Genomic DNA, 18,019 nt, shown 5'->3' with positions numbered 1-18,019 from the left:
GGATCTGGGTATCCCTGGGGTCTCATTTATCACTGAGCGAGCTCCCCAGGCTCCTGGGGAAATGGCAGCAGAGAAGCCCTCGCCATGCATCCCAGTCTGGGGCCTCTGACTCCTGTCGCCTCCAGGGACCCACCTCCCAACCCCCACCACCACTCAGGGGCCACACGGTCCAGGGGAGTGGGGCGAGCCTGTCCTCCGACGGGAGGGACCTCAGAGACCCGGCCACTGCCAGCCTTGTGGCCTCTCAGAACCTCGTCCCTCATTTTTTTAAAAAGTCGTTTTATTTATTTATTTATGGCTGTGCTGGGTCTTCATTGCTATGGGCTTTTCTCTACACTGTGGTGCAAGGGCCCTTATTGTAGTGGTTTCTTCTGCCGTGGAGCACGGGCTCTAGAGCACGTGTGCCCAGTCACTGCGTCACGTGGGCTCAGTCGCAGCGTCACGTGGGCTCAGCTGTCTTATGTGAGCTCAGTAGTTGTGTCTCATGGGGTCAGTAGTTTTGTCACATGGGCTCTGTAGTTGCTGCTCTAGCACACAGGCTCAGCAGTCGTGGTTCCCGGGCTCTAGAGCACAGACTCAGCAGTCGTGGTTCCCGGGCTCTGGAGCACAGACTCAGCAGTCGTGGTTCCTGGGCTCTGGAGCACAGACTCAATAGTCGTGGCTCCCGGGCTCTAGAGCACAGGCCCAGCAGTTGTGGTTCCCGGGCTCTGGAGCACAGGCTCAGCAGTCGTGGCTCCCGGGCTCTAGAGCACAGACTCAATAGTCATGGCTCCTAGGCTCTGGAGCACAGACTCAGCAGTCGTGGCTCCCGGGCTCTAGAGCACAGGCTCAGCAGTTGTGGTTCCCGGGCTCTAGAGCACAGACTCAATAGTCATGGCTCCTAGGCTCTGGAGCACAGACTCAGCAGTCGTGGCTCCCGGGCTCTAGAGCACAGGCTCAGCAGTCGTGGCTCCCGGGCTCTAGAGCACAGGCTCAGCAGTCGTGGCTCCCGGGCTCTAGAGCACAGGCTCAGCAGTTGTGGCTCCCGACTCTGGAGCGCAGGCTCAGCAGTCGTAGCTCCCGACTCTGGAGCACAGGCTCAGCAGTCGTGGCTCCCGGGCTCTAGAGCACAGGCTCAGCAGTCGTGGCTCCCGGACTCTAGAGCACAGACTCAATAGTCATGGCTCCTAGGCTCTGGAGCACAGACTCAACAGTCGTGGTTCCCGGGCTCTGGAGCACAGACTCAATAGTCGTGGCTCCGGGACTCTAGAGCACAGGCTCAGCAGTCGTGGCTCCCAGGCTCTAGAGCACAGGCTCAGCAGTTGTGGCTCCCGACTCTGGAGCGCAGGCTCAGCAGTCGTGGCTCCCGACTCTGGAGCACAGGCTCAGCAGTCGTGGCTCCCGGGCTCTAGAGCACAGACTCAATAGTCATGGCTCCTAGGCTCTGGAGCACAGACTCAATAGTCGTGGCTCCGGGACTCTAGAGCACAGGCTCAGCAGTCGTGGCTCCCGGGCTCTAGAGCACAGGCTCAGCAGTCGTGGCTCCCGGGCTCTAGAGCACAGGCTCAGTAGCTGTGTCTCCCGGGCTCTAGAGCGCAGGCTCAGCAGTTGTGGCTCCCGACTCTGGAGCGCAGGCTCAGCAGTTGTGGCTCCCGACTCTGGAGCGCAGGCTCAGCAGTCGTGGCGCACGGCTTAGTTGCTTTGCAGCAAGTGGGATCTTCCAAGACCAGGGATGGAGCCCACGTCTCCTGCACTGGCAGGCAGATTCTTTACCACTGAGCCACCAGGAAGGCCCCTTATCCCTCCTTTTTAAAGGAAGGGGCTGCCTTGACCTCTGTGGATGTGACAAGATGGTGTGCCAGTCTGGGTCGTGCTCCCATGTAGGCTGGTCCTTTCTGACCAACTCCCTCTGAATGCCCACGTCAGGTTACTTAGGGCATTGACGAGAGAGCACCCCTCTTCCAAACGCAAAGGAGTCCCAGGCCCTGGCCAGCTCACAGGCTGAGGAGGGGAGATAGGGCAGAAGAATCAGTGATTCCTGAGCATAGGGCGACGCCTGCCCGGACAGAGCCTGAGCCGGGGCCAGGAGAACTGCTGACCGCTTCCTGCAGGCGCTTCCCCCCCGGCCTGGGGGGGCCACCAGCCTGTTTGGTCCCGATATCCTTGTTTTGCAAAGAGTGGTTCCTGAAATCACGGGGCCTGGAGGTCTGCTCGGCTTTGATGGGGGCTGGTCTCAGCCGCTCAGGCCAGAAACTACAAACACAGACAAGGCCCGCTGGGCACACACACGGGCCCTTTCAGCCCTTTCGGTGGTTGGTGGGCCCAGCGGCAGCCAGGTGCCAGGCTCCAGGACAACTCCAGGCTTCTCGCCCCATCCCGGGCTCTGACCTCAGGCTTGGGCGTGCAGGGGAACCTGCCAGAAAGGGCATCTCAGGAGAACTGCCGGGGAGACCCGGGTGGGGCTCAGGAATGCGCGGGCCTCAGAAGGCGTGTCACAGGTGCACCTTACCGATGGGGAAGCAGAGGCTTGGAAAGACGACGGGAATGCTGCGTCCACTCCCTCCCGCGACCCTGGGTGACGGGCTTTCTCTTCCCAAGCCTTAGTTTCCCCATTTGTAAGTTGTAAGCGCAGGGGACTTACTGGACCTGTCTTTATTGGAAGCATTCTTTGCTTTTTTTTTTTTTTTCAGCTGCACCGTGTGGTGTGTGGGACCCTAGTTCCCTGACCAGGGATCAAACCCAGGCCCCCTGCATTGGGAGCATAGAGTCAACCACTGGACACCCGGGGAAGTCCCAGGAGCTTTCTTAAGGGCTGGTTCTTGGTGATCTTTGATAGTTCAACAGTTCCATCCTAACCAGAGTGGGGAGAGAGGCAGGACGCCGCGCCGGGGACTGTCCTGAGCCGGCGTCCGGCATAGAGGGTCTTCAGCCGTCTGGTCATGACTTCACCCGCTCCCCAGTGAGGCCCTTGCTCTCCTAACAGTGAACATTACACATCCTGGTTCCGGGCAGGCATCCGGGTAGAGGGGGTGGGGGAGGGGGGGTGCCTTTGTGCTGACTCCTTCCTGCATCAGCGGGGTGGTCCTGCGATGCTTTTCCAGGAATCCCCACCCCACCCCTTCTCTAGAGCAGGGCCCACAGCCAGGGCCAAGTCCCGCCCCAGATTTGCAAATAAGGTTTTCTTGGTGCACGGCTAGGCCCTCTCATTTCCTATCACCCAAGTCTGCTCTGGGGCTATAACAGCTTGACGGCCCGAGAAACCAAAACTAGTTACTCTCCGGCTCTTTACAGAAGGCGGCCGCCGCCCCTTGCTCTGGGGTCACTTGTGTGCTTGCTTCTCCTGCCCAGGCTGCTGGAGTGAACCAGCAGGGAGTAGTAATGTCCTCCCACCCCACACCCGCCCCCTCCCCTGGGGGCCTCTGCATTCCCGGGATTCTCTGTTTACTTATGGCCTGTTGTAGATTAACCCTCAGCCCCCGCCCCCGACCCGGACATCTGCAGTCCTTGGAAGTGGCCGTGGGAGACTTGACAAGCTGCATACCTGGATCAGGCCAGGCACATGTACTCTTCTGACTGGCCCCATTCCACAGGAGGACCTCTATACCCTCTCTTTGCCTAGTCCCTTTTCCTCCAAATTCAGCCGAGGAGCCTCCGCCTCCAGGAAGCCTTCCTGGATTTCTCCCCCCCTTCTTCCTCTCTGTGGCTGCACAGACGGCACGACACCACCCCAGTCTCCTTCCAAGTCTGTAACCCCGACTTGTCTGAGCCCCCTCGTGTGTGGGGACCTGAAGGCGCAACTGGGGTGATGGAGCCAAGATGGCTGGTGGCAGGGGTGGCTCTGAATTCTGAAGAGCAGAGCAGTCAACCAGGGGGAGTGGGGGATCCATGGAGAGGCTGGACCGCATGCTCCCTGGGCTGTCCAGGGGGCCCCAGCTGTGCCTGGGGGGTTGGGCTGGGTCACCCCTCCAGGCTTGAGACTGTGCTGACAGTTCCACACAGTCCCAGGGGACTGAAAATGTTCTGAGATGGCGTGACGGAATTAGAAATTGCTTTTTGTCCTTGTAGGACCGCAACTGTTGCTACTTGCCCCACGAGTAAAAAAGATAAGCGGAGGGTAGAGGGTGGCTGGGGCTTCCCAGGTGGCCCAAGTGGTAGAGAACCCATCTGCGAATGCAGGAGACTGTCAGAGACTCTGGTTGGATCCCTGGGTTGGGAAGATCCCCTGGAGAAGGGAATGGCAACCCACTCCAGTATTCTTGCCTGGAGAATCCCATGGATGGAGGAGCCTGGCAGGCTACAGTCCATGGGGTCGCAAGGAGTCGGACACCACTGAGCTACCTGGCACGCAGCACGCGCAGAGGGCAGGGCACCCCTCAGCCCCTGGCCCCTGGCTCAGGATTACAGCCCAGGCCGATGTCTGTGGTCCAGGGGTCAGGAGGGAGCTGTCCTGGGGGCTCGTCAGGAACTTCTGCCCACGATGGCAGAGGAGAGTCCAGGCAGGCTAAAGTGGGCAGGGGTCACTCAGACCCTCAGAGATGGTTAAAGAGATGCTGCAGCTGGGTCACCAGGGAGCAGGTGTAAGCATTCCAACAGGAAGTTCTTGGGAGCTCTTCCTCTGACTGTGTGTGAGTCTCATGCCTTAGGGAGTCGGGGGTCCGCCTCGGCTCCCCTGGAGGCCTTGGCATTGTCCTGGGCCCTGTGTGGTCCAGGGCAGGTCCCGCGTCTCTTAAGTCCGTTTGCCGCTCAGTCCAGTGGGATCGTGGCAGTACACTGGGGTGGCCACAATCCATAGAGCTAGTATTTTTTAAGCGAAGGATAACTGCACAGTGATGGTAAATCCCTGCGAGGGTCAGAGTTGCTGACCTCGGAGGGCACTCGGAGATCCCCAAGCCCAACTCGCCCATCAGAAGGGGGGGAGCTGAGGCCCAGGGGGTGACAGGCTCCCTCAGAGGGACCCGAAGGCGGGGCTGGGCTGGGGTTGAGACCAGCCTCTCACATGCAAGGCTGTGTGGGGCTGCCCTATGGGGCCGCCTCCAGGAGGGACCCCTTACTTGAAAGACCCCCACCTGAAAGGCTCACGTTCTTCCTCTGGAAGTCTATTCGGGTGCAGTTGCAGACTTGGGGTGCACTCTGTGAAGTTGGGGTGCCATATGCAGAGTTGGTGTATTCTTGCAGAGTTGAGTTACATTCTGAGAAATTGGAGTACAACATGTAGAATTAGGGTGTGCTGTGCAGGGTTGGGGTGCCCTGTGCGGAGTGGAAGAATGCTGGGCACAGTGGGGGAGGCTCATGGAAAGCCCCCGGCCTTGAGCCAAGAGCACAGCTGCAGAGGCGAACAGGATGCGGGTCTCGGGCCGCCGCGGGGCACAATGGCCAGGAGAGGAAGCCAGTCCAGACCCTTTTATGGATGTGGAGCCGTCGGGGGCCTCTTTCAACACAGTTTCCAGAAAAACAGAGCGGGAAGGAGCAAGCAGCTTGCGTTTCGCATAGCATGGGGTTCTGGAGGGCTGGGTGGGGAACCGGGGAGCCCAGCTTCACAGACAGAGGCTGAGAGGAGCGGGATGGGGGTGCGCCCAGGACACACCGTGGCTTAGAGAACGGAGGGTGCAGGGCCCAAGCCTAGCTCCTCTCCTCAGCCCCTGAGGGCCCACGGAGCCCAGGGCCAGCCCAGGCCAGGGGCCAGTGGAGACGGGGACTTCCTGACACCCTGATCCTTCCCTGCTGCCTGGGGATCCTGGTCCCCTGCTCTCTGCCTTGCAGCAGCCCCTGGAGAGACTTGGGTACTGGGATTTGTTAGATGCAGAGACACCTGAGTACAGCTGACACCTGTGGAAGGATTCTTGCCTCTAGACTAACCCTCGTGACAGCTCAGAGCTAGACCAGACAGTCAGATCCCATCCGGGCCTCCCTGCCGGCCCGTGAGCAGCACAGCCACTCCGGCCTTCCAGGTGGCATCGGTGAACGTGGTGGCCTGCCACGGCGGTGCCTGCAGAGCTCGGACCCTGAGGGGCAGCCTGGCTGGAGACAATGGGCCTGGAGCTCTGCCCTCTGGGGGAGGAGGGGCAGTCAAGGCCGGGGACAGATGATGGGGACAAAGGCGTATCCAGAGGTCCCCGTGCAGGGCAGAGTGGGCATGAATGGAGGAGGCAGGCCCGCCCAGGAGAGCCGTCCCAGCAGAGGCGAGTGCAAGGAAAGCCCAACTTCTCCAGGGCTGAGACCACTGCAGCAGGTACCTTGCAAGGAGGTGGGCTGGGGGGGCATCACCGTGCCAGGCCCGTGAAGGGGAGGCAGGCGGGCTGGGGAGGTCGACAGGCCGGTGTCATGAGGAAGAGGGCAGGTGAGGAGGGCCTTCAGGGCGTGATGGGGCCCGAGGGGTGGGCAGGAGAGCGGGGTCTTGGAAGACTGCAGGTTGCTGAGGTCAGGCAGCCCGCAGGGAGAGCACTGTGGTCAGGCAGGCGGGTGCTCCAAACACTAACTCGTGTCCCCGGCCTGTTCCCCACTCCCGTGCGCGTCTAGCACTCTGGGCAGGAGGGCAGCCTCCGCAGGTACATCCATCAGAACCTCTGAACACGCCCTTGTTTGGAAAAAGGGTCTTGATGTGATCGATCCGTGTAAGGATCTCAAAGTGAGATCCACCCGGATGACTTGCAGGGCCCCGGAGACAGTGCGGAGCGTCCTTCCAAGTGGGAGCAAGGGAGACACACAGGGAGAGGCCGCGTGATGGCAGAGGCAGAGGGTGGGGTGACGTGACCACAGGCCCAGGACAGTCTGGAGACACAGGAGCTGGGGGAGGCAGGAAGGAGGCTCCCCGGAGCCAGAGGGAGCCTGGCCCTGCCGGCACCTTGGCTGACTGCGGCCCCAGAGCTGCGAGAGAATAAACCTCTGCCGTTTTAAGAAGCCCGGTCTGGGGTACTTTGTCACAGCATTCCCTGGACGCTCACATCGCAACCGTCACGACTAGAAAGATTGCTGTTCCTGCTCCACGGAGAGGGCAGGAGAGGGGAGGAGAGAGGTTGGCAGGGCTCCGACAGGCCATGCTCCCTGGGGGGAAGGCGAGCTGCTGGGGGAACAGCTGCCCCCTCCGCTCTGGAGCCTCCTGGTCCCCAGGGCCCACGGTTGATGTGAAACCCTCCCCTGCTATTCCACCTGGCGTCAGGGGGGACTGTGAAAATGGCCCCCTGGAGCCTCTGCCTCCAGGCTCGGGGTCACCGAGCATGTCGGCGGTGTGTGGCCTGGGCCCGGGCTGGGCTGGGGGTGTGAGGGGCCGGAGCACGGGGCCCGGGCCTGCTGGGGTCCCCCCAGTGGCCAGCACTGCCCGTTGAGGGGCTGAGGCTTCACAGTGGCCCTCGGCAGGGACCTTTCCAGCGTGAGGCGGCCACACACCCATGGTGTCTCCGGCTGTGCCCCTCACGCTTGAGCTCTGGCCCACTGGGGAGGGGAGGTTGTGACTTTGGGGTGACCATGCATAACACCAGGAGTTGATTGGATAAAGGTGGACGGCGTGGGAGGGGGGCAACCAGAAACAGCCCGCTTTGGGCTCAGAGCGGATCTCAGCCTGAATGAGACTGCCCCCAAGGAGCAAGTGTCTGGAGACAGGTGTGGTTGTCACCTTGGGGCCACTTCTAGTGACAGAGGCCAGGGATGTTGCCCAGACCCCAGGACAAAGAGCGAGCGCCCTGAACACCAGCAGTGCCGGGGTTAGGCACCGTGCTCAGGGGATCGCAGTGTCCGTCAGGCCTGGTTCCCCACTCACCCTCTAGTTGTCACCAGCCTTGGACACGGCATCTCCTGAGCCTCAGTTTCCCTGTCTGTGAAATGGGCACATTAGCACTTAACTTAGATATTGTTCCTGGTCGGAAAGCCAAACCATGCCTCTCCCAAGCTTGGGGTGGAGAAGGTGGCCTCCTGGGTTTGAGCTGGGGCCAGCAACCGGAGCCTACCCGCTGCCTCTGTGAGCCCATGGGAGGGTAGGGCCGGGGCTGACCCCAGTTCAGTTCTTGCTGCTTGTCGGACAGCCTGGCAACCCAGCCCTGCCCCCCGAGCTCAAACCCCTGCTCTCAAACCCAGTTGGGCCTGGAGCTGGTGAGAAGACCAGGAAGGAAGGAGAGCTTGTAAGCAGACCCCCAGCCCTCCCCAGGATGTGTTCCCATTGATTGTGTCACCGGGTGGGGCAGCAGTGGGGAGAAACCACGTGTCTGTCTGTGTACACATGTGTGGACACATGGGTGCACGTGTATCTGTGCATGCATGTGCACACATATGTATTGCACACGCGTGCATGTATGTGTGCCCATCTGTTTGTGCGCACACATGTGCACGAATGTCTGTGTGCAAGTGTGTGCACCTGTGTGTGCACATGTGTGTGAACATGTGCATGTACGAGTGCGCATTTGTGTGTGCGTGCACGTGTACACCAATGTTTGTGTATAAGTGTGTGCACGTGTGTGCATGTAAATGTGTGCATGTAAATGTGTGCACGTGTGTGTGTGCACAGTAAGTGGAAAAGGAAGAGAGAGCAAGGCTGAGGTTGGCAGGGCAGCTGTCCGACTTCCCCAATCCTGCCAGCCGAGGCGGGAGCCTCGGTGGCCCCTGACCTCCACCTCCGAGCCTGGGCACCAGGCAACGGGCAAGCCGGTCAGGGCCTGGAGCTGGCCCAGGCCAGAGCTAATGATCAACCAGCCCTGGGAGGCGGCGCAGCAGCTCAGGCCTGCCTCTCGCCGGGCCCAGACGCAGAGAGGAAGTGGGGCAGGAAGCAGGGGGCGGTGGCGGCCGCTGTGCAGTCCAACGGGCTGTGGGTGGCGGAGACGGCCTGCGGGGCCCGCCAGCGAGGAGCCAGGAGCGGCCATCTGGTGCCCGCTGTCCTACAGAGCGGGGCGCAGGTACGGGGTTCTGGACGGGCAGGTGAGGGCAGACGAGCAGGCATTGTCCACAGACCTGGGTCTTGCCACAGGTGGATCTGAGCCACCTCTTGCTTTTCACTTTCTTGGAGAGTTTTCTGAGCTTTCAGGATTGGGAGGGAACAGAACTGGTATCTGGAGAGCCCAGAAGGCCGTGGGCGCTGGCTGGTGGAGCTCCGGGAGGGCCCCGTGCCCGCCGACAGCTATTTTTCCAGTAATGATGTCGGTTTTGCAAAAGCACCGCCGCTCTGAGATCTCACCTGACCCCACCTCCCCTTGGCCACCCAAACACCCATCCCGAGGGTCTGGCCAGGACACAGGAGTTGTGTTGCCAGCAAGCAGGGTTCCAGGCCCAGGGGGCCTCAAGTGGGCCCCCACCCTGGGTTGGCGCCACCTCTGGCAGACACCATAAGTACCAGACCAGGGTGGCACTGCAGCTGTGACCTGGCCACTCTGAGGTCACCGCCCTGGGCCTCCTCTCCATCAACCAATGGGATGGGTGACTTAACTGGAAACCCCGGCCGGACAGCTCTAGGGAGACCCTGACCCAGGCCCTTTAGTGCCAGGGGCTTCCCTGGTGGCTCAGACAGTAAAGAATCTGCCTGCAATGCAGGAGACCTGGGTTCGATCCCTGGGTGGGGAAGAGACCCTGGAGCCCAGCATGGCAACCCACTCCAGTATTCTTGCCTGGAGAATCCCTGTGGACAGAGGAGCCTGGTGGGCTACAGTCCGTGGGGTCACAAAGAGTCGGACACGACTGAGCGACTAAGCACCTGGCCTGGGCATGTGGTCCTGGCACATCACGGAGACCCTCTCCCCACCTGCAGTGACCCCTCTGGGGGCCCCAAGCCCCGTCTGGTTTCACACAGATGACAGATTGGGGAGTGACACCGGGAGGAGTTAGTGCTGCTGATCACTTGGGTGTGACTCCCCCAGCGGGGGTGGGGGGCTGTGGCTGAACTCATGGGTGGAGGCAGTGTGGGGGCCAGAGGCAGGGTGTGCCCAGGTTCAGGGTGGATGTGAAGGGCTGGACTTGGACCCACCTGGGTTCAAATCCCACCAGCACCCCCCGCCCCCCATCCCAGGCCGGTCTGAGTCAGCATAGCTGCTCATGGAGCCTCGATGGCCCCTCTGTGAAATGGGCCCATCACGCTCCCCCGGGCGTCACGAGGACAGAGTGAGGATACTCAGTTGTGCAGGGTGGTGGCTCCCGACAGCGACGCCGCTTCCTGTGTCGGGTCCCCAGCCAGTATTTACGCCTGAGGTCACTTACTCCTCCTCCCGAAACGCCCGCTTCCCAGCAGAGAAGGGAAGCACAGGGGCCCGGGGCGACGGCTGGCCTGGAGCTGCTGTATGAAGGGCCACAAGCGGGGGCTTCTAATGCTAGGAGTTCATTCTCCCCTGGTTCTGGAGGCCGGAAATCTGAAGCCCCGGGGTGGGCAGAGGGCCCTGGGGGAGGGTCCTTCGGCTCCTGGAGGCTGCAGGCATCTCTGGGCTCGTGGGCACGTCACCCTGCTCTCTGCCACCATCCTCACCCGGGGCCCGCTGTGTCTGTGTTCCTCCTCTTCTTCCAAAGACCCTACACAGAGGGCCCTCCAGCCCAGTGTGATCGCATCTTATTATTACTATTATTTTTAGTATTTATTATTTGGCTGCCTCAGGTCCCAGCTGTGGCTCTCTAGCATCTTCAGTTGCGGTCTTCAGACTCAGTTGCGGCATGTGGGATCTGGTCCCTGAGCAGGGAGAGATCCAGCCCGAGCCCCCTGCACTGGGAGTGCGAGGTCTTAGCCACTGGGCCAGCAGGGACATCCCCAGTGACCGCATCTTAACTTCATCCCGTGTCCGAATAAGGCCACCAAATCTGAGGTCACTGGTGGGCGTGAATGTGGGGGGGCGCTGGTCACCTTCTGTACTGAGGTCCCCAGACAACCCTGAACAGATGCTTCCTGGGGAGGTGGCGAGGTCTGCGTGGTCCTCGAGGCTTTTGTTCAGGATGGGTTCAGATGCAGTCGGGAACATGGGCAGCCTTGCCGGCTGAGCAGTGCTATTTTAGGACCCTCCCTGGGGAGACAGAGCACACTTCCTCCTGCGGGCCATGACTAGGAACCCCCGGCTTACAACTGTCAGCGGCAGGCCCCTTGCTGAGCAGGTGGGAAGTCCCCTGAGCCCCAGAGCCTTCCCTGTTCTCGGAAAACTGTCCCTGAGCTGCTGCGGGCAGGCCCGTGCGCCTGGGATGCAAGCGCCGGTGGGCTGCTCCTGACTTCTCGGTGGACAGGAGGGCAGGGGCTGGGGAAGAGAGATGCCCTGGATGTGGGCTGTGTGAGCCAGATGCCTGGCAGCAGAGTGGAGGGCAAGGCCCCCCAGGTGGAGGCTAGACAGACTCCACAAACAGGACCCGAGCAGGATGACGGATCCACATGCCCTCCCGAGATGCTGCAGGACAGCAGAGGAGGGCGGATGGTGGCCTGGTCCCCACCACCCTGTGGCCAGGGGACCTCAAGGAGAGGTGTGGGCTTGCTGTGTGCAGAGTCAGGAGGGGAGGGTGACAGGGGCCGGCTAGGCTAGGGGTAGGGGCGGGCATCAGATGGACGGCACTGCCTCCTGAAAGAGGCTAGAGGTCTTCGTGTGTGACGGGGTCGGGGGGGACGGCCCCCGGGAGCAGGAAATGGGGACACAAGGCAGAGGAGCTTGAAACGACGCTGGTCACTGACCCAAGGTGGCTGGAGAGCTCTGCAACAAGGCTGCGTCCCAGAGCCCGAGGGGCCACGCAGCTGTGCCCGCTGGACAAGGGGCCGCCTCCAGCCTGCCCCCTCCTCCCTGGGGCTGCCTACAAGGGTGCCAGCATCCCCGGGTGCCCCTTGGCCTGGCCCCTGGCCTTTAGAGGTGGTTGGGTCACAGCCAGACAGCCCCCTACGCCCTGCTTTTCTCTACAGCTCAGAGGCAGACAAAGGGGGACCAGGGTAATGCCTGCCTGAAACATGGCCTTTCCTACTCTTGTGTTAAATCCATGAGAGGAGTGAAGCTGGTTCTGGAGAAAAGGAATCAGAGCAAGCTTGGGATGAGCTGAAGCAGGCCTCCCCAGCCCGGGAGCTCTCTCGTCTTGTGTAGGGGAATAGAGGGTCTAGGGGGCAGCTGGCCTGGCGAAACCCCTGTGGGCCAAGGCACCCCCTTGATGCTCCAAGACCCCCCAGGATGTGAGCCAGTTTCCCTGAGTTGCCGTCAGAAGGGTGCCCACAAGGGTCATACCCAGAGGCTTTGGGGACCACTGATGAAAGGGTGTTGGGGATGGTCTGGGAGTGTTGGGTGTAGGCACTGGTCCTGCAGGAGCCCCCTCCTCAGATCCCTGAGGGCCAGCGAGCAGGGTGGTCAGGGCAGCTCTGAGCTCATGCCCCCGTGCGTCGGGTCCATGAGGATGGACCGACGTAGGGTCTTCTTCCTCTGGGATCGAGGGTTCAGAGCCCCAGTTGCTGCTCAGCAGCTGCACGGCTACGTGGCCTTCAAGAGGTGCCCACGACTCCCCTGCTCCACACTGGCCTGTTGGGGTGGCCCGTAGCTCTGCTGGCCTGCCTCCATGGACGGCCGACACTCCATGCCCTCCAATTCTCTGCACGGCTCCCCGTCACTCACGGGTCCTGCTTCCCCCAGGCCTTCTCAATGGTCAGATTCCCTTCCCTCCACTTGTGGGGTCAGCAGACTCTCTCCCCCACTCCCAGAATGTACCCCATGGAACCAACACTGCCACATTTGTGTCCAGACCCCCCCCCCATTCGAGCAGGCCTGGGTCACCTTCCTTTGTGCCCCTCGCCCCTGCCTGGCACAGAGCTGGCCACAGGGCAGGGGTCAGCAGGGTCTGTTGAAAAACAACCAAAGGCTTTCAAGTGTGGGGTTCGACCTCCCCCGCCCACCCTGCAGGCGGAGCTGACGCTGAAGACGCCTGGGCCCAGCCTACTGCAGGGGGTGAGTTCAGGGTCAAGGCCGGTTCTTGGGGGACAGCAGCAGTGCCCAGGGAGGAGTGGGCCTGCAGGCACCGCCTGCCCCCTGCCCACTCCCCCAGAAGGGTGGGACGGTCCTCAGCCCACGCCGAATGTCTCCAAGGCTCCGGGGGTAGCATCCCGTGAGAACCCTCACCTGGTGGGGGGAGCTTGTGGGTTTGGTGTGAGCGCCTCTGTTTGCCTTTTAAAGACAAGGATGTGGGCACTGACGGGATACGTGTGGGGGTAAGTGAGAGAGTGTTAATGTGAGAGTGTTTGTGTGTGTGTGTGCGCGCATGTGTGTGCACACGTGTGTGCATGTGTGCCGGTATGTACGTGTCTCTGTGTACACGTGTGCGCACACGTGTGTGTGCATGCATGTGGGTGTGGGTCCGTGTGCATGCGTGTGCACGCGCATGTGTGTGTAGGGGGTGAGTTGCCCACCCCTCCAAGCCCACCCCAGTCCCCCATCTGTAGAGGAGGGCAATGCACTCTCCCCACTGGGAACCTGGCCAAGAAGCCTGGTGCATACAGGTGGTGACAAATTCTTGCATGCCCTCTTGGAGCCTGCAGACAATCTCCGCTGTCCCGGAACAGTCTGAGGCCCGCAATTCTGAGAATAGTCTGCGCTGGATCTAACGGAGGTCAGCCCCCCGATCTTGTTGACAATCCGAGGCGGTAAATGAACCCAAGGCCCCTCACAGGTCCCACCTCCAGCGTCTCCTCCTCTGTCCTTTCTGCCCAAACTCAGGAATGGACATTTCAAGGAATGAAACGCAGTCCTCTCGCTTAAAGCGCTCTGCTGGCTCCTCTTTGCGTTTATGGAGAGTTCAGTGCCCTGGGCGCCGCCCCCCGCCCTGCCCCGGAATCTGGAACAGCCCAGGCCCCATGTCCTGTGCCCCAGGCTCCCCCAGCCCCTGTGGCGACCTGGTGACGCTGCTGTCAGCCTCCTCGTCTCCCTCCCGTCCTCTGCTGCAGGGCCCCAGGTGAAGCTGGGAGGCCGGCCGGGGGCTCCTGGGGCCCCGCCCTGGTGGGCCCGTCTGGGCTCTGAGTCCCACGCTGCTGGCCTGGCGTTCTCTGGGTCTCCAGGGGCGGGGCCCGCCCTAGCACCTACCCCGAGGTGGAGGGTCTGGGGGAGTCCAGGCTGCTCTTCAGTTGGCAGTGTCGCCCCAGGAAGGGTCTCAGAAGTGTGCTCTCCCATCTCTGCGTGTCCTGCTCTGTGCACAGACTTCCTGCTGCCCTGCTCGGGGTTTGGGATGGAGCTCCCCCCGCCCGTCATCAGAGAGCAGCAGACTCCACAAGAAGACGGGCTCCTTGCCTGGGGCTCCTGGCCTTGCTCTCGTCCACCCTGCACAGGGCTGAGCAGGGCCGCTCCTCCTTCCCTCGTTCCCGAGGCAGAAGCTGAGGGGGCGTGGCTGCCCCGCATCCCTGCGGCTGCACCAGGGTGGGGGGCGTCTGCCTCTCCTTCCCAGGCCTGGAAGCGGCTCCGTGTCCTTCTCTGTCCTCAGATTTGTGACAAAAGCCCTGACCTGTGCAGACCCTCACTTATCTTTTTTTTCCCCTCAAATTTTATTTTTATGTATGTTTAAATATTTACTTCACTGCTCCGAGTCTTGGCTGCAGCGTATAGTATCTTTCAGTTATAGCATGTAAACTCTAAGTTGCGGCCTGCGGCATCTCGTTTCCTGACCAGGGATTGGACCTGAGCCTCCTGCACTGGGAGAGTGGAGTCTTAGCCACGGCACCACTAGGGAAGTCACCCTCTCTCGATGACCCACTGCCTGGGGAAGGCCCCAGGGCGCCCGGGCGCGGGGAACAGTCTCTAGTTCCTCCCTGGCCATTTCCTCCTTCCCTGCCTTCTGCTGCCCGCTGCCTCCTGTCTTGGGGACAGCCTTGGACCCGGCCCATTTCCTGAGTTCCTTCCAGGGGCTCTGCTGGGTGCAGGCCTCTTTTAGTGGTAGACCCCCCAAGCCTTGGGATTAGTGATAAGGAGCAGCAGGAACCCCTGGAAACCAAGGCTGGAGTCACAGCGCCGCTGAGCCCCATGGGAAGCGTGCCATCTCCCGGGGTGGCGGTCTGTCCATCCCAGCCCTCGCCGGGTAGGAGGCATGGTGGGCTTACCCCTACACCCCTGGGTCCTGGAGTGTCCCAAGAGCACAGCTGTTCTGTCCCCTGTTTCCACATGTTCATTGTCGTGTCCCTGTCCAGGCACTCGTGGAAAGGTTCTAAGCAGCCTCTACCCACCAGGTTCTGAGCTGTTTCCTCGGGTCTGTGATGGGCAAGAACGGGCACCCCACTGCCCACAGGGCCCTCTAGCTGGAAGCAGATGTAGGCTCGCACCCCCGACGGAGTCTGCTCTGGGTGACACTGTGCTGTTCGGGGAGGAGGCCCTGCCCGGGGAGGTGCTTGGGAGCCCGCCAGGCAAGGCAGAGGGCCGCTCGCCTCTTGTGCCCTAACTCGTGGGCAGCATCCACGCTGATCCCGGCCGCCCAGAGAGGCCAGGACTGCTGCTGATCCCTGCCCTCTGCTCTCCCCACAGAGTCCAGCCTGGCATGCTGAGCCCTTGGCAGTGAGGCCGCCACCAGCCATGGAGGGCCCAGAGGAGCCAGCCCCCAGGGGCAATGGGCCCGCGGGGCCCTGGGGGGGCAGTGGCGACCATGGAGTCCGGGAAGTGGCCAAGAGCACGTCTGTCAGCTGGGAGCGACCACGGCCCGAGGAGGCCAAGGCCACCGTCCGAGGGGGTGAGTGCACCATGCGGGTCCACCCCCCACCCACCCTGGGACGGAGCCGGGCGTCCGCGCCGTCAGCGCCCGTGTTGATGGAGAGTGTCTGTGAGGGATGCGGGCCCACCTCGCGCTTCTCCAGGGTCACGTCAGCGATAAACTGGCGCGACAGGGGGACAGGGGTTGGAGATTCCAGGGACACAGCCCCGCATGAGGTCACAGCTCTCGTACGACTTTGCTTTCCCACCGTCCCGCTCTGTCCTTGGCTGTGAACCCCCGGGGTTACTCAGGGTGGGGTGTCCCTCCTTCCCTCCCAGCGGGCAGACCCAGCCCAGGGTGGGGGGTGGCAAGGAGCAGTGTCTGGGCCAGGCCTTGGGCAGGATTACTTCCTGGAAGGAGAGGAAGCGGGCTGAGACGAGGAGAGAGGCGCCTCTGACTCCCACCCGACCGGCCCGGGTGTGCGCAAGAGGGGCTTGGACTCAGGCTGGGCTGCCGCTGGGCTGCCCTGGTTCCCGTCCTGATTGCCCCTGGACCGCTGCTGGACGCGGGCCTCAGTGTCCCCACTTGGAAACCTGAGGGGTGGCCTAGGGGGTCTGCAGGGCCCCTGTCTCTAGAACTGGAGGAGGGAAGGGAAGGACAGGGAGGAAGGCCCCGAGCCAGGGGCAGCCTGTCCCCCGTCCTTCCCCCATCTTCCCGTCGTCAGATCCTCACCTCCACCCCGGTCACCTGCTTAAGTCGCCCACAGAGGCTCTAGGGCTTGGCACTCAGCAGGTGCCCAGTGAGTATCTGACTAATGATCAATGCTTTGGGAGAATGGCAACAAAACCGCATGCTTGGCAGCAGGCCCAGAGCCTGACACTGTGCGTGCTTGGTGACTGGAGGTGTTTTCACTCCTGTTCTCTTGGTTCTTCGGGGTGTAAATGGAGATAGCAAGGGGGGCGGCCATCGAGGGTGCTGACTCCTGTGGTCAGACACCTGCCTGGCCCAGAAGAGGGGCTCCAAGAAGTGGTGGGGGCCTGGCCCTGGGATCTCATGGGATCTTGGCCCCGCCCAGAGCTCGATGGCATGAGACAGAGGGGCTGGGTCCTGGCGGAAACACGTGGGCCATTCTAGCCTTCTGCAAGGCAGCCCAGCGCCCGAGGGGCTGTGAGTCCTAGAGCACGGGATTTCTGCTGCCCGGCGCTGTGACCGAGCCAGGGGCATTCTGACCACAAGCCCGGTGTTTCCTGCCCCTGCAGCCCCACAGCACAGCTGGCATCTGCCAGCACCAGGATGGTCTAGGAGCCCCCGCAGCGGGACCAGGGAGCCCCCCACAGTCTTCCCAGGCTCCCCAGCCCCAAGCAGCCAAGGGGCCAGTGGGCTCTCACCACGTCTACCCAGACCCCTTACCTTTTTCAGCTTCTTTTGCAAACGGGTAACAAATTTACAAGAAAACAATACAAAGAATTCTCACTTAGCCCACCCAGGGGGTTTTCCCTGGTGGCCCGGTGGTTAAGAATCCGCCTGCCAATATAGGAGATGCGGTTCGATGCCTGGGTCTGGAAGATCTCCTAGAGGAGGAATTTACAACTCACTCCGGTATTCTCACCCGAGAAATCCATGGACAGAGAAGCCCAGAGGGTTACAGGCCATGAGGTCACAAAGAGTCAGACATGACTGAGTATCTGAGCACGTGCACACACCCCGCCTAGACCCCTCGGATGTTAACACTTTGCCTTCTCTCTCTCTGCACTCAGGCAGGTGTTATGTTTTTCCAGGACGGTCTTGGGGTCCACTGCAGACATGACTCCTCTCCTCCCCCATTGCTTGGTGTCTTTCCTAAAACCAGCACCTGCTCGTGCAGCCTCACAGTGAGATGATTCCAAACTCACTTTTCTGGCTTAGACAACCTGAAAACAGACCTTGCTGCAATCCAGCCATCTGTCCCGTAACCTCCTTCCCACCAAACAAAACCCTGGTCAGGCTTTGCGTTCTGTGGCCGTGTGTGCCTGGAGCTTCTTAACCTGGCGGCTGGTACTTTGAAGATTCCAGGCGGTCCTGTAGAAGCTGCCGCAGTGTGGAGACGGGTGATCCTTCAGGTCGGCAGGCTGGGGCTTCGGGCAGAAATGCCCAGTACCTTCGGTCCATCTCAATGTCCGTGGGTCTGGGCCCTGGTGATGCTCACATCTCACGTCGCTCACTTGATTAAGGGGATGTTTGACCATGTAAACACCTCTGTCAGAGTCATCCGTCTTCCCTCTTGTCGTTAGGAGCCTGTGGGAACTTTGTGACTATTCTGTCCCCCTCCGAACTCGCCTATGTTAGTCGCCCAGTCGTTTCCGACTCTGTGCAACCCCATGGACTGTAGCCTGCCAGGTCCACGGTCCATGCGATTCTCCAGGCAAGAATCCTGGAGTGGGTTGCTATTCCCTTCTCCAGGGGATCTTCCTGATCCAAAAATCAAACCCAG

At 61.4% G+C, this 18,019-nt stretch overlaps 1 protein-coding gene across 5 annotated transcripts in view; it reads left to right on the top strand.

The window, feature by feature from the left end:
* Positions 1-18,019, top strand: part of SH3TC1 (SH3 domain and tetratricopeptide repeats 1) — a 62,765-nt gene that overhangs the window by 14,357 nt on the left and 30,389 nt on the right. For 2 of the 5 annotated variants that reach the window (XM_086407432.1, XM_086407438.1), the window contains one exon: positions 15,387-15,588. In XM_086407432.1, coding sequence (XP_086263558.1) covers positions 15,435-15,588 — 154 coding nt within the window. In that variant the 5' untranslated portion in view covers positions 15,387-15,434. Of the gene's footprint in view, positions 1-8,646; positions 8,881-15,386; positions 15,589-18,019 lie in introns of those variants that run through there. The other 3 variants (XM_086407431.1, XM_086407433.1, XR_015166070.1) reach the window with 3 other exon arrangements.

This window comes from Bos grunniens, chromosome 6 (assembly GCF_055505025.1).
Source record: "Bos grunniens cultivar Pamir isolate PY7600 chromosome 6, Bosgru_T2T1.0, whole genome shotgun sequence".
NCBI lineage: Eukaryota > Metazoa > Chordata > Mammalia > Artiodactyla > Bovidae > Bos > Bos grunniens.
Note: the sequence above shows the minus strand (reverse complement) of the source record. Positions and strands in the feature narration are given on the sequence as shown.